Source organism: Leptodactylus fuscus, chromosome 2 (genome assembly GCF_031893055.1).
Source record: "Leptodactylus fuscus isolate aLepFus1 chromosome 2, aLepFus1.hap2, whole genome shotgun sequence".
NCBI lineage: Eukaryota > Metazoa > Chordata > Amphibia > Anura > Leptodactylidae > Leptodactylus > Leptodactylus fuscus.
Genome location: NC_134266.1, coordinates 57,689,898 through 57,706,389, shown reverse-complemented (window position 1 = coordinate 57,706,389; position 16,492 = coordinate 57,689,898). Strand labels below are relative to the sequence as shown.

Below are 16,492 nucleotides of genomic sequence, written 5' to 3'. Positions count from 1 at the left end.
TCAGTAGAAACCATATAAATATATATGAAATCTGCTCCCTTACCATATAAATATACATGAGGTGTTCCCATCCAGCGGTGGCCTAGGGACACTGGGATCTGATGGTAAAAGTGGTGGCAGATAACAGATAGAAGCAAAATCCCAGTGACTGTATGTAATAATGTATGAACATAACTGCTGGGACAAGAGCGATCCTTTATGTACAGCCCAGATTATCACATATAAAAAGTTTTAGGCTGACGCTAGGTTCACACCTGTGTTCCGGTTTTCATTCGGGGGGCAGGGCAACTTTAACCATAGGGCCAATGGTGCTCTTGCACTAAGTCCTATGGTAGCGACGGCCCCTTTGGACAGCAGGACAGTTCTACATTTGCTGTCCCCTGGATACCGATGAGTTGAAAGCATTGATGAAATAGGGATCTGTCCACTCCCTACTTCATTATCCAGCCCCTGTCTTTACTCCCGGTGTCCTGAGAGCAGGAGGCGCAATGAAGTGACGTCGCTTACATTGCGCCTGTTACTTCTTACGGACTCCAGGACCAGAGAGAGGAGTGAATGGGGAAAGCTGAGTATTAAGGTTTGTTTTTCTTTGATACATACAGTGGAGGGACATGAAACTGAGGAGGCAACCTGGGCGGGGGGGGGGGGGGGGGGTATGACACTATGGGGGCAACCTGAGGGTTAGGGGGGACACAAAACTGGGGAGGCAACCCGGGGTGAGGACATGACATTGTGTGGACAACCTGAAGGGGGCATGTCAGTGTGGTGGGACATGATACTGTGGGAGCAACCTGGGGTGAGGACATGATACTGTGGGGACAACCTGAGGTATGTGACAGTGGGGGCAACTTGGGGTGTGTGACACAGTGGGGGCAACCAGGGGGGTGGGGGACAAGAATTTTTTGGGCAACCTGGAGGGCGAAATTATAAAAGGAAAATTGTATGGGGCCATTAGGGAGCCATTATACTGTGTGAGAGCCACAGGTGTTATACTATGTGGAGGCCATTGAGGGAGCATTCTAATTTGTGCAGGTCAGGTATTTCTAGGTGGTGGCAATGGGGGGGGGGAGGTGTCCTTAGACAGGGTGCGTCTAGCAGCAAGTGGCAGAAAAAGGTATTCTGGTGATTAGAAATCATTCAATAACTATGTAATTTGGAGGGGGGAGTTTAGTTTAGTAAGTGATGTACTAAACTTCTCTTCAGCGGTTCCATAAAGATGAATAGAATGGCAGCATACATGCACAACCGCTGCTCCATTCCTATGGGGCACAAGGCACCTTCTCACTTATGATCACTGTGGGCCACATCGGTTAGACGTCCATCAGTCACTCAGTTATCCCCATCCTTCAGACAAGGAACAACTTGTCATTACTGGAATACTCCTTTATTACTCTGTGACAGGGGTGTAACTTGAGAGGGTGCAGAGGGTCGGGTCACACTGGGGCCCAGGAGTGTTAGGGGGTCTATAAGCACTGACATCAGTATTGAGGTTGCAGCTTCCATCTACCTATAAGCCAAGGAGACCCACAGATTACCCTAACCACACTAAGGTGGATTAAACTCCTCAGCTCCCATAACCATCACTATCAAGAATTCACTGTAGGGATGAGGTAGGGGGCCCCGGACAAGACTGCGCCGGGGCCCACAAGACTTTAGTCACGTCACTGCTCTGAGAACTCCTCTAACTCCTCCTCTCACAAGTACCGTATTTTTCGGACTATAAGACGCACTTTTTTTCCCCAAAATTTTTGGGGAAAAGAAGGGTGCGTCTTATAGTCTGAAGGTGGCGCCTGGCATCCGCTGTAATAGAGAGGCGGAAGCCGGCAAGTGATAGACGCCATTACAGGTGCCGGGGCCTGAGACATCGCTGCGCTCCTCTGCCATGCATGAAGCCAGCAGCGGCAGGGGCTCCTCCGTGCCCCCGCCGCTGGCTTCATGCAGGGCAGAGGATCGTAGCGATGTCTCAGGCCCCGGCGTCTATCCCTTCCCGGCATCCGCCTCTCTAGTACAGCGGATGCCGGGTCAGTATCCGTGGCCCCTTCTCCCCCGGGGCCGGTCCCCACCGGCCCCGTACCTGTAAAGTTGCAGGCCGGCTCCTGCGCGGCGATATCGCAGGAGCCGACCTGTTCGGGTGACAGCCGGGAGCCTAATGAGGCTCCCAGGCCTGTCACTGCTATATTAGTATTGCGGCTGGTCTCTATGACCAGCCGTAATACTAATAGACAGAATGTCCCATAGACGGCAATACAGTTGTATTGCCGTCTATGGGACTTGCGATCAAGTGACCGCAGGTTCAAGCCCCCGGGGGGAATAAAATAGTAAAAAAAATAAATAAAAAAAAATAAAAGCTTTAAAAATATGAAATAAATAAAAGTTCTAAATCACCTCCTGTTTTTTTTTCAATACAAGGTGATCTAAGCAATAGATATCCCCCAAAATGGTATAACTAAAAATTACAGCTGGCCCCGCAAAAAAAACGCTCTATACATCCCCGTACAGCTGAAGGGTCACCTGTCAATGTGGCCTTGCAGCTGTTGCAAAACTACAACTCCCATATATTAAATATTTTACCAGTTTTTGCTTCAAAATTTTTTTCCCCTATTTTCCTCCTCTAAAACCTAGGTGCGTCTTATAGTCCGAAAAATACGGTATACACCAAGTTATCAATATATAAATATCCAGGAAGAATAACAGAGGAACGTGCTCTCATGACAAGCAATGCTCCTGCAATGTTATTACTAAAACAGATGTATTTACTAAAAACACAGACGCCAAGTAGGAAGACAGGTAGATTAATACACCCCAATGCCCACCCCAGTCCCAATTATAGAGGAGCTGGATACAATGCATTGTTCTATGTTATCAGCCACTGTATACAGTCTGTCATATAAGTGTCTACCCCATGATCCCTGCTGTGTATCCTTCTGTCCAGGTCTCAGGGGCAGCAGATCCTTAGCACTTCAGGGCTCCTTTAAGAAGAGACAAGTTGTTGCTGAGCACAGGGGGTCCCTGGTCTCATCTGCTCAGCACTGATGGATCTACAGGGGCTTTTCCTGGCACATGCCCAGCTCAGCTCTTCCTAGCATGAGAGTGGCCAGCTCCACACACAGGAAACGCCTTCTGCCTGACAAGAGCCGCAGCCCCCTCTCCTGTGTGTATGGGAAGCGATGCTGGCTCCAGGAGAGGCTCCAGACACCCCGGTGCTACCTGCCAGCTCCTGGGCAGCAGCCAGAGGAAAGCCCCGGTGCCCCCTCCCCTGCTCAGCCCCTCCTGAGACTGATTCCTAGTGCAGGGAGTCTGTGCCGAGAGGCTGAGACTTGTCTGTCCTTCCCCCTCCCCCTGTCAGTAGAAAACCTTCTGCTGCTCCCGGGGCTTCACAAGGACGTGCAACAGTTTAGTGTGGACTCCGCAGGTGACCGCTGCCCTCTAGTCTGCACAGTGTCCTAAGCGCTGCTTCCTTCTTGTTTTGGAGGTTCGCTAGAAAGTTGTGTAGTCTGGGGGGTCGCGGGGGGCGGGGGCAGCTTTGTGTTCCCTAAACAGTAGCCCCCCTAGGAGGAGGAAGCGCCACAGGGATCCAGCTGTGCACACTGGAAACAATGTTGCGATTCTGGAATCTCCCGGACGTGTGCGGATTCTCCATCCCCTTCCTTGTGATGCCATTGCTGGAGTGACTTGTCTCTCTGGATCCCTGACCTGTTGCATGTGTCATTCAGCTTCACATTTGCTCTGCTGTGTGAACCCACCAGGATTATTTCGGATGCCTCTCCTGAGGGTTCCCTATTACCATCATGGGCACCAAGCAGACCAAGGTGTGCCAGGCTTCCAGTGCTGGGGGGGAAAGCCCTCAGCACCCCCCCGGATCCCGGAGGAGCACCCCTGCCAGGGAAAGAGGAGACTTCTGGTCTTTTGGGGTGAAGTCTGGGGATAAATTTGGAAAAAGCGGATCCTCCAATCTACCCCCTTATCATAGGAGGATCAGGATGATCCAAGACATGATGATGTTGGTAAAGCAGGGGAGACAGGAGGAGGCCACTGAGCTGCTGCGACACCTGAGACAGGTGAGTGGTGACCCCTGACCCCAGTCATATTCTGTATCAATATTTAAGAACATTATATGGTGATGGCACGTGCCATGGGATTTCTGCTTTGGTCAGAGTTAAAGTAGTTTTCCAAAATATAATGGTTGTAAAAAGTTAGAAGTTGGATAAGTAAAGTCTATAGTTACCTGATGTAGAATTACTACATTATAGATTGTAAGCTCTTGCAAGCAGGACCCTCAGTCCCATTGTGTGAAATGATTTTCTTTGTAATGTATCTTTCTGTCTGGATTTGAACCCTACAAATTGAACAGCACTGCGGAATATGTTGGCGCTATATAAATAAAATTTATTATTATTATATGACACGATGTGGCAGATTTATCGTTGTTGTGCCAGAACTCGGACATTCATTGCGACATAGTTTTTTAGAATTTGCCCCCAAAAGGAATAGATGTTTGCACCTTACCAGACACTTTCAAAAGGGGGCGACTGTGTCAAGTTGTAAAATTATTACAGGTGTGCATCACTTTGTAGGTGCAAAAGACAATGTAAACAGTGCTTGCAAAAGGTGTCATAATGAAGAACAGAGTCTAATAAGTGCAAAGGATGCGTCATATTTATTAAACAGCATCGCCACCGTCCGTGATACATTTGTTGCAACTCCTGAATATCCTGACTCTATATCTGTCAAAGTGTTAGACAGTAATAGTAAATCTGTGTCAATGTGCGGCACCATAAGAGACACTTGTACGCACTGTGCACAATCCATGACAGGGGCAATAAGACACCACGCTCCAAAAACTGCGGTGAATGTAGGCAGATTACTGAAGTTTTAAGCCAGAGGGCAGAGAGAAAAAGAAAAACTAATGGTGTCACTATATTCAGCCGAGATCAGTGGTTATCTCTATTGGGCTCCAATATCGCATGGGCATGGCGGGTTAAAAAATACAGATGAAATGAATTATTAAAGGGAGCCTGTCAGCAGGAAAACCAGTATCAGACTAATGGTAGCGCCTTGTATAGCGGCTTCTACACTTTCCAATATTGTCTTTCTTATTCTGCACCGCAGCTCCAATTTCATGAAAATCAGGATTTTACTCTTCTGTAGATTAGTTAAGAAGGGCTTTAGGGGTGTTTTTCTGCTGAGGCTAAGAAGAATAAGAAAGGCGTTTCTGGAAAGTATAGAAGCGGCCCTACAAGGTACTGTCATTAGTTTAATACGAATTTTCCTTCTGACAGAATCCCTTTAAGGTAGAGCACCCGTAACATATTGTACATTGGATATTGTAGGAAGGCACATGCAGTAAATTACAAAGCATTTTATGTAGGATTTAGAAATAGAGCCTCCTTTGAAAAGTCCCTAAAGCAGAACAGTTTGGAAATACCACATAGCATTACAATTGCACAATACCACATGCAATGTTAAAACAAACCTGGAGAAAAATTGCACGTAATTCTTATTTATTGTAATGTGGGATGTTCTGAAATTTTGCTCACATTGTTGAAGTAAAGGCGCTAGCCAGGAATTTTAAAAATTTGGCTTAAAGGGGCTCTATCAGCAAAATCATGCTGATAGAGCCCCACATATGCGTGCATAGCCTTTAAAAAGGCTATTCAGGCACCGTAATTGTTAAATTAAACTACCCCCCCGTTTTAAAATAATAACTTAAAAAAGAATGTGCTCTACTTACGGAACGTGCACCCTGGGCGGGCATTCAGGGCGTGTCTTCATCTTCTTCCCCGCCTCTTCTTCCTCTGACGTCTTCGGGTCCCGTCCTCCTCCGGCGCTTGCTCGCAGACACTAATAAAAAAAAAATAGCCCGGGCGCATGCGCAGTAGCCGTAGTAGAAGCCGCGTGCTACTGCGCATGCACCCGGGCTATTTTTTTTTTTATCAGTGTCCGCGAGCAAGCGCCGGAGGAGGACGGGACCCAAAGACGTCAGAGGAAGAAGAGGCGGGGGAGAAGAAGACGGCGCACATTCCGTAGGTAGAGAACATTCTTTTTTAAGCTATTATTTTAAAATGGGGGGGGGGGGGTAGTTTAATTTAACTTTTACGGTGCCTGAATAGCCTTTTTAAAGGCTATGCACGCATATGTGGGGCTCTATCAGCATGATTTTGCTGATAGAGCCCCTTTAATGTGCTAAAATGAAATATTAAATAATAATAGTAAATGTTAGAAATCCCTGTTAAGACCCTTCACCAATCCACCCCTTCACCATTCTGGTAATTCCCACTGGTTTTTGCAGCAATGAGATGCCATACATCTGCGTGAACACTGCTACAGGACACTGGCCTCTGTGTTCTACATACACATATACATGAGCTGAATTATCCTGGGTAATTCCTTTAGAGAGAGTCTGTCAGCAGAATGCAGCATATCAGTCTAGCCCTGCAGATACATAGGTTAGGAACAAGTGAATCAGGGGCCATTCACACGGAGGAAGATGGTGAGGAATTTGGTGTGGGATTTCAGCGCTAAAAAAAAGCCTCCCATTGACTTCAGTGGGTTCCTTTTTCTGTGCTGAGATTCCACACCAAATCCCTCACCATTTTCCTCCGTGTGAATGGACTTTGCAGATTTTCTGTTTCAACTATACCTATGGGGAAACTGCCAGTATTTCCGTAGGTATTATTGATATGCTTCAATTTCCAAAACTGTGCCGGTTTTAGAAATCACCGTGTCCACAGTGTGTTTTTTTACATATCTCTTCCATGTCTCTTCTGGTAGTCTAATAGTTTGTTATACCATGTTTTAATGAAATAAGTGTTATTAGGCAACATGCAGCTTTCTCCTCTGGACGACATGACATATGTATTAAATGTTACAGCAGGTTATTAGCTTCCAGCTCTCTCCAGCTCACTAACCTTGTTAGGCTGGGTGTATAACTCAAGGCTGATGTGAAAATTTGTGTAGCCTCGCAATGAGTAGCAGAAATCACTTGTGATTATTACAGAAGACGTCGGCCCATCTTTACTAATAGTTTATGTAAACTTGTGCAGTCTGAGAGTACTGTGCTTGATGCTGGATAATACATTTGATGAATCTCAAGGCTATTTTTGTTTTATTCTACTTGTTAGTTTGCCATAGATCAGAATTTTAAGTGTTAATTTTGGTGTTTTCTCAATTTTTTTTTTAAAGTCACAGCTACTTGTCAGGTAACTCAGTAATATTTTATTTCAATCTGATGTTCCACATTTTGGCTATTGTTATACCAGGGTCGAGCTGTAACCACAATAGTCAATCTGTCACACTATAGATATTGTTTCCTCATGCTTAGCAACTTTTCAACAAGTCTGATCAAAAGCTCCCAAAATAATCCCCATACAGATGTAGCATAGGTACCGTTCTGGTTTTGTGCTTTTTATAAGGTACTGCCACAGACAAACGTATCATGGTTTTTCCGACAACGCATTTCACAGAAAGTCTGCAGAGGTTTCCACTGCGGATTTTTTGCTTCCTTTCCACCTATAGGGAAACCGCCACCGTTTCCATAGGTATAATTGACATACTGCGATTTCCAAAAACGCTTCAGTTTTGGAAATAACAGCGTTTTCGCTGCAGGCATTTTCCTGCAATGTGTGAATGGGTTAGCTAGAATTCCATCCACTTTGTAGGGAACAGTAGAAAGCCACAGTATATGCCACAGTGTTTACACCGCATGGTGTCCCGGCCTAAAGACGACCTTTCACTACTGTCACCAACTTAAGCTCTTTGCATCCTTTAATAAGTCCCACTTCACTGATTCCAGGGCAGCTGGATTTTTTTCTTTAGCCTCCACCATTCCCAAACAATCAGTGCAGTAAGTTTTGGTTCCTGATATGATCCAGTGATGCATGGACAAGACAAGCTGTGTTTGTTACATGAAATCACCAATAGTCTGGCTGGAGCCGCTGCATGTGACAGTACTTGTATTGGCAGCATATTGTGAAAATGATAATCCATGACAGAGCTACTTTATAGAATCGTCTTAGGGATCTGCCTTAAGGGCTTTTTCAGCCTGTCATAATGCCTCTGTATTATACAGACCGTATTACGGCCACCAATCTGGTCTTGACTATGGATTGAATGAGTTGAACAATCTGCAGTCCTATAGTCCATATAACACAGATGCATTATCACCATCTAAATAAGCCCTAAAAGTAATGCTCTAATATATTTATATTATTATAAAAACTTTCTTCACAGCCACTATTGGCTTATACAGGACTGCAGGGAATTCAGATGTCTCCTCCCTTTCCAGCAGACTTGGGACAGTTTATATGTAAAAAATGGCCGCTTCTGCTGGCATTGCGTTCTTACAAGTCCCATAATACAGGCCACTGGTATATCTGTATACACTACTGTTCCTTCCAATCTACCTAGAAGAATTATGCTGTTCTGATGCCAAAGGGCGGTCACCCATATGGTGTAAACAACGCAGTAAAAACCGCAGCATTTTACAGTCAGCGAATCCCATCCCCACACTGCGATAAAATATGTGCTGTGGACACGCTACGATCTCCATTGCAGTTTTGGAAATCTGAATTAAACTAAGACCCCACGTAGCGTCCCGGCGGCAATGCATCGAAAGTTTCCTCTGCTCTCAATTATACCTATAGGGAAACCACCGGCGTTTCCGTAGGTAAAGTTAACTTTACCTACGGAAACGCCGGTGGTTTCCCTATAGGTATAATTGAGCGCAGAGGAAACTTTCGATGCATTGCCGCCGGGACGCTACGTGGGGTCTTAGTTTAATTTAGATTTCTCTTTTGTTCACTTACTTCACTTTTTTTTTTTTTTTTTTTTTTAATTGACAAAAATCATCTGTTTCTAAAAGCATATCTTACTTTGCAACATTTTTACATACTTATACGCAAGGCATTTGCACAGCACTGTATTTTGGGGCAATTTTGAGTGGAGTAAAAAGTCACAAAAATGGTCACAATTGGCGTTCTGACAATGCCCGTACTACATTTCTAGCGGGTGGTAGGAACGTTTTGTGGACAGGACCATTGATAATTTTCTGGAGTTAATAATACCAGTTACAAGATAGCATAGATATCAGTGTAGGTGCACGGCCTGTACCTCATGATAAATCAGGCAAATTCTCCAGCGGTGCAGGGACTGTCAAGACCGATATACAAAATCCTTGTCTTGATAAATCCCTCCATTGATACAATATACTGACCTACCTATACAAGTGTGGCTCAGTAGGTCCCTGACCACTTTTGCAGGTGATGTACAATTTGTGTATCAGTTACAACATATATTAAGCGAATTCTGCGTGTTCTATATAGGACGGAGCATTGCTGGGATGTGCAGGGTCGGGGTTTAGGAGCTGTGCAAGAAACTAAGCGATGTGTATAGATGTAACGTGTACTCACACACAATAGATCAGAGGTGACAGAGAGGTTGTGTCTATTTTCGAGCTCTCTGTAGTATTGGAGCCGTTTATCGTGAGGCCTGTGACATATAAACATAAAGCAAGTCATATGTTACCCAAATTAATAGCAGCTTTTCACTAGCGCCAGAAATAGTCCCGCGCCAATGTGGATAAATCTGGATGACTTCTCACTGAGTGAAGGGACATTCATAGCGTAACATTCTTTTATGTCTTTCACCGCCAAGTCCTCGATAGTTAATTCCTGGAAATAATGGGACCTAAATACAGACAAAGCGGTGGAATATTTTAGAGGTTATGATCGGAGTAACCAAATTCTTGGTTCATCTCCTTATTAACCCCTTCCCTCACACTTTAAACATATTGTACAGCCAAAAATGGAGACGGCAATGGTCGATGGGCAGAACATTCAAAGGTTTATCCATATTTAAGTGTTGTTATGGTGGCCATAGCTATAGTAATTATTATCAGCATTTGTGGGGCCAAAATGACCAGGAATGACCACATTTGGTTGTTACTTATGAGTTGGTAATAATTTTGTCTGTTAAGAGACAGTCGTGTGTATTAGGGGTAAAACTTCTAAAGGGGTTTGCAACATGGAAAACTGGTAAATGGTCCAAACCATAGAAAGTGTGGTTCAGCATTTCCAAATGTAAGATGGAGGGAAGGAACCCTCTGTATGGGTATTATACAGGCAGTTCTGTGTTAGGCGTTCACATGGAGTTTTTTGGCGAGTATTTTGGTCAGGAAAAATCTGCTCAGGAAAAATTGTGAGGCGTTTTTTGATGCTTTTTTTCTGCTAGAGAAAAAAAAAGTGACATGACCTTTCTTCAGGCAGATTCTGCCTGAAAAATCCAACGGGAGTCAATGGAAGGCGGAAAAATCGCTTGCGGTTTTTGACAATTCCAAGTCAAAATCCACATCCAAAAACCTTAACACGGATTTTCCGGCTCCCATTGACTTTTTCAGGTGGAATCCGCCTGAAGTAAGGTCATGTCGCTTCTTTTTGCCACGAGAGGAAAAAAATTACAAGCGACATACATACATAGGACTGTATTGTGAGGCGTTTTTTGGAGGCTGAATCCGTGTCAAAATTCTGACCAAAAACTCTGTATGAACTTAGCCTAAGGCTACATTGGCAGAATTGAGGAGCAAAACGGCTGTGATAAACATCCATATTTCATGGCCTTCTTGCACCTGTGGGGCAGTTATTTTCACAGATACCCCATACATTACATTGTATGGACGGACATATTGCTAATAATATGTCAGTACATCTTCGATAGGACTAATGGTGAACCTATCACAAGGAGTTGTCACATGCCGCATCTATTATGACAAAAAAACCCAAATATTTTATAATCTATTTTATAGCCAAGTAATAGTATGTGGGCTTGTAAGGGCATTTTATTTGGTAATTCAGAAATAGAATGATACATTATATACATACATTTGTAATTATTAGCAAGATCCCAGATGACAGCCATCTTTCTCATGCATAGGTAATATATTTGGTATTGCAGGCAGTGGCGGCCACCAGTTGTATATCTATAGGCTTAGATTTACAGTCCATCAATATATTGTAAAATGCAGAAAGAGATTGTGAAGAATAGAACGGTCTGAGATGTGGAATGGCATAGTGGGACTGATGCCAAGCTGCTCTTCCCTTCTCTCATGTCAGTACCAATCCACTTTTGACCTGAGCAGCTGAGTCATTTGCAAGAGATTGGTTGCTAGGGATATACTGTCTAACAGCTGCAGGCTTTTAAGGGTGGATTCAGATGTGGTAGATTTTGTTGCAGAAATTTTGCAACCGAAAATCAATTCCATTCGACAGGGTAATTTGGCATCAAACACAAGAATTTTTAGAAATTTTATACAGATAAATGGGGGGATAGGACTGAATTTTTTGCAACAAATTCTGCTACTTGTGAATTAAATGATTTTAGATTTTTTGTGTTTAAGTCCTTTATTTTTTTTTTTTTTCAATCTCTACTTTCACTCAGTGGGGGAAATTTATTATTTGCAATTTTTTGGTTTCCAGTTTCTAGTTTCTATTTCCATGCGCCTGATGTATTAAAAAGACATGAAAATGTTGCATGCTTTGCTTAGATCAGGATTTTGTACAAAAATTTGCATGAATGGCCTCTGAAATGTGCGACGGCTACAATGTGGTGCGGATTTCAGTGGAGGTGCCCTGCCTGGTGAAAGGTGCATCTGATTTATGAGGAGGTGTGCGCCACCTACGCTGGTTCAGAGGACATGAAGACTGGCATTGAAAAATCTGACCGATAATGTCTAATCAGTCTTGCACAAGATTTGATACAAGATGACAATGTGATACCTCTACTGTGAGAGACTTAAGGCCCTTTGTTCGGTATTCCGTTTGGGGTCTGCAATATATTCAATTCATTCTTGGATGACATGGATACCAATCAATATGTCATCCGTGGGGGCAACACTGTGGCTCAGTAGTTAGCACTGCAGCCTTGCAGTGCTGGAGTCCTAGGTTCAAATCCTGCCAAGAACAACATCTGCAAGGAGTTTGTATGTTCTCCCCGAGTTTGCATGGCTTTCCTCCCATTCTACAAAGACATACTGATAGAAAAAAAATGTACATTGTGATCCCTATATGGGGCTCACAATCTAAATAAAAAACAAAAAATGTCATACATGCCCCATACATTGCACGTGCAGGTCGCCTTACTGCCGCATTAATGGGATTTCTGTACATTTATACATAAGGAAGTTACTGATCCTCTGCCTTTAAGGTGGCATCCATTAATAATGTTCTTCTGTGCATGTAAATATTACAGACCTGGTCTAGAATAGCAAAAACGTGTGACATTTCCTTTCTGACATATTTCCTTCCTTGAAATTCTAAAGCAATATCCAGATGATGAAGCAAATGTTTCACAAGAACACAGAGGACATGAAAAAGGAGCACATTACATTCTCATTCATATGGGTGTATTGTACGCCACTGTGATTGTGTCCTGTAGTAGCCCTGCAGGGAGACTGGGTGACACACCCAAAATGGGAACAGTTAAAGGGAGTCTACCACCTCCACCAAGCTTATTCACTGTCCCCACAGTGTTACATTACACATGACAGTGATAAATAACTTATCTTGGCTATATATGTCACTTTTGTAGATTTAGGGTTGGTTCACACTAGCGCTTGTATTCCGTCCGCAAGGAATCCGCATGGAGACCCCCCCAGACGGAATACCAACGCTAATGCAAGAGCTGTGCAGTTAAGCACATGGAGCCCATAGACTATAATGGGCTCCGTGTGCTTGCTGCGCACTGCCCGCACAATTCATTCATGCCCATTATAGTTTATGGGCTCCATGTGCTTTGCAAGCACATCACTTGCAATTGCGATTGCATTCCGTCCGGGGGGGGTCTCCATGCAGACTCCTTGCGGACGGAATACAAGCGCTAGTGTGAACCAACCCTAAATCTACAAAAGTGCACTGGGGGCGAGCCTTCAGCTCCCTAGAGCACTGTTATTGCCACTCAGACCCCTATCAATCAATTATACCTACAGACATGCCGGTGGTTTATAATGGAAGCAAAGGATGATGTCATAGCAGTTACCTGACTTACTCTTGTGATGTCATAGAAGTCTGTCCAAATAAGATGCTACCTGAATATACACCATGTGTAACGTAGTCTACGGATTTGGATTTTTTTGTCTTATTTAATAGCAGTCAAAAACTTTTTAGGTAACACAAGTTTTCTTTAAGTCTTCACCCATGACACAACCTGTACTTTTAACCAGTCGGAGCATACTGGCATTTTCATTTTCGTCCGTTCTATAGAACATGGCAGCGATACTTAGCTATTACAGAGGTCATTTGTCAATGATTTCTCTGGTTTTCTCAAAGCGTATAATCCCATTCAGCTGACTGGATATTTGTATAGCAGTGAGCAGACATTGATGTATGAGTCATGTGGAGTGGTAGGGATAGAGAGCTGCCCCCATTGCTATGGCTTATTTATGGTGCCATTTTTATAACGAATTGCAATGTCGTTGCTAATAGAAGTTTTAGGCTGCTACAATGGCTTCTAGTCATTTCTAGCTGCTTGTTGCGGTTTTGTGATTTTCTCATATAGTGCAGGGTTTTTTTTAGCAAGGTTAAAAGCTCCTGAATATGTCTGTATGTGTTTCATCACTTTGTCAGTTTTGTCTTTTCTAAAATGTATCTGCTCTGCTAAGGTTGTCACTTTTCTCAGATGATGACTTTGCCTCTTATTTCAAAAGCAAAATTGACACCATAAGCGACAGTCTCACCCTACACCCCTGGCAACCCCTCTACCCAACTGTTCGCTGCTCTTCATCTTTAACCTGTTCCTCCACCGTCACTGATGATAAGCTGTCCACCTTAACCTCTAAATCCCACCTCACTTCCTGTGCGCTTGACCTGATCCCTTCACATCTCATCCATAAACTCACTGAAGTCATTACTCTGGTCCTAACACATCTCTTTAATCTATCCCTAACCAATGGATCCTTCCCCTCCGCCTTCAAACATGCCACCTTCACACCTATACTTAAGAAACCATCCTTCAACCCGTCCTCTCCAGCCAACTATTGTCTCATCTTACTGCTCCCATACGCCTCAAAACTGCTTGAGCAACACGTCCACTCCGAACTCTCCTCCTGTCTCTCGTCCAAACTGCTCTTTGACAGACTACAGTCAGGCTTCAGACCCCGTCAATCCACAGAGACTTCCCTAACCAAAGTCACTAATGACCTTCTAATCGCCAAAGCCAAGCGCCATTACTCTGTCCTCCTCCTTCTTGACCTCTCCTCTGCCTTTGACACAGTCGACCATTCCCTTTTGTTAGAAACACTTTCATCCCTTGTCACCTCAGACCTGGCCCATTCCTGGATCTCCTCATACCTCACCGACCGCACATTCAGCGTCTTCCACTCACACACCACCTCCTCACCTCGCCCTCTCTCTGTAGGTGTCCCCCAAGGCTCCATCCTAGGACCCCTCCTGTTCTCCATCTACTATCTCGGCCTTGTCCAACTATCAAAGTTAATGGAACCACACTTTTCCCTTGTCCCACGGTTGCGTTACCTTGGGGTAACCTTGGACTCTGACCTATCCTTCAAATCGCACATTCAAACCCTCAACACCTCCTGCTGCCTCCAACTCAAGAAAATCCATCGAATCTGCTCCTTTCTCACCCTTGAAACTACAAAGATGCTAGTCCATGCCCTCATAATCTCCCGCTTAGACTACTATAACACCCTTCTCCATGGCCTCCCAGCGAATACTCTTGCCCCCCCCCCCTCCAGTCCACCGTAAACTGTGCTGCTCGCTTAATACACCTCTCCCCCTGTTCTTCATTGGCCCCTCCCCTCTGCCAATACTTTCACTGGTTAACCGGCGCAGCGAATTGAGTTACTAACGCTGCCAAACTGTCCCCTCCATATATCCCTGACCTAATCCCCTGCTACCTGCCCACACGTAACCTCAGATCCTCCATCACCTTCAATCCCCCTAAGACCTCCTACTCCACTCTTCTCTTATCCAGTCTTCACACAACCGTATACAAACAAATGTAATACTAATAGAGACCAGTTGCAGTTTAGTTTTATTATTTTCGTGCTGTTTGCAGCTCCTTCACACAACAACTTTCTCCTATAAGCGCTCTGCGCAGACTGATAAACTGGGTAGATACGGTTTTATCCAGCAGCAAATAAACAATTTCATTAAGTCTCCTGAGTCCATTACTCAAGGGCTTTACCTAATGCAGCTGCCTTTCCTGTAGCTGAAGTTTCCAGCCTGTGCTGCGGAGATTTCCTTCCTCACCCTGCACTTTCTCTCTTACTTTTAGCCTGAATGTTGATGGTGATTGAGGCTGCAGTTAGTAAAATGAGCCAGAACCGCTCTCAGGGCCCAGCTGTCGGATGTCCGCTTAGAAGCATCGCCGGGATCACTGTACAGTAATGGCTTTGCCATCTTCCTATGAATTACTGTCAGCCTGATACTTGTTTCCACTTCCTATCTTCTTAGATTATAATTCACAGTCATTTTGCTGTATTTTCATATAGTTCTTTTGCTTCTGTGTCAGTGTTCATGATTATTTTTTTTTTTTTATAAAACATAATCTCATGCACAAAGTCTAAGCCAACTAAAGGTCAACCACGTTTGAGAGAGCACGCGTCTTGTATCTATGACATTTATTGACGGAAATGTGTGTTCTTAAGTTCTTAAATTCATATTAGTTCCTGTAAAGAGAAGTAAACATTCACACTTTACACATACTTGTATCTTTTCTTAGAATTCTGCATTGAGGCGTTCCTTCTATTATTCCTCATGTAAGGGTGCATTCATTGATTTCAATGTGTTATGCGTGTTAAACGGAACCTATTGAAGTCAATGGGATTCTGTTTTGCAGCGCTGAATCTTACACAAGTTTTCGTGCCAGAATCAGCGCCGCTATACATTGTGTGAATGCTGCCTAAATGTATGAAAATGTAATAGATTGAATGTATGATTATTCCATCAGCACTATTTGGGGGCACACCGCATTAATGAGGCAGAAACAGTTTTAATTGGCTCATAATAATAATAAATTGTATTTATATAGGGCCAACATATTCCGCAGCGCTGTACAATTTGTAGGGTTCAAATACAGACAGAAAGATACATTACAAAGAAAGTCATTTCACACAATGGGACTGAGGGCCCTGTTCACAATGGCTTACAATCTATGAGGTAGAGGGGGTGACACAAGAAGTAGCAGGGGCGGCATTACTTATGCAGAGGTCAGACACTTTTGTAATAGAGGTGACTGTCATTACACAAACATAAAACTTTATGAGCCGTCACCAGTCGTGTCCTGTAACATGTGGATGGAGCTTGGACCTATAAACTTAGTCTGAGATGGCATCATATCATGTGGGGAAATGTGGGAGCGGGGACAGAGGAGGGTTACATTTCGGGGATTCCGCATTATTTTGCGCCCGTGATTTTGCGTCTGCAAAATCATGGGGGCAAAATAACGCAGCGTATACGCTCCTAACTCCCATTGAAATGAATGG

At 44.0% G+C, this 16,492-nt stretch overlaps 1 protein-coding gene across 2 annotated transcripts in view; it reads left to right on the top strand.

The window, feature by feature from the left end:
* Positions 1-3,398: 3,398 nt before the first annotated feature.
* The window catches only part of LRRC75A (leucine rich repeat containing 75A), a 259,754-nt gene continuing 246,660 nt past the window's right edge, over positions 3,399-16,492 (top strand). For both annotated transcript variants that reach the window (XR_012715042.1, XM_075263858.1), the window contains exon 1: positions 3,399-4,058. Coding sequence is in view for 1 of the 2 variants with exons in the window: in XM_075263858.1 (XP_075119959.1) it covers positions 3,789-4,058 (270 nt within the window). In the remaining variant the exon portion in view is untranslated. The remainder of the gene's footprint in view (positions 4,059-16,492) is intronic.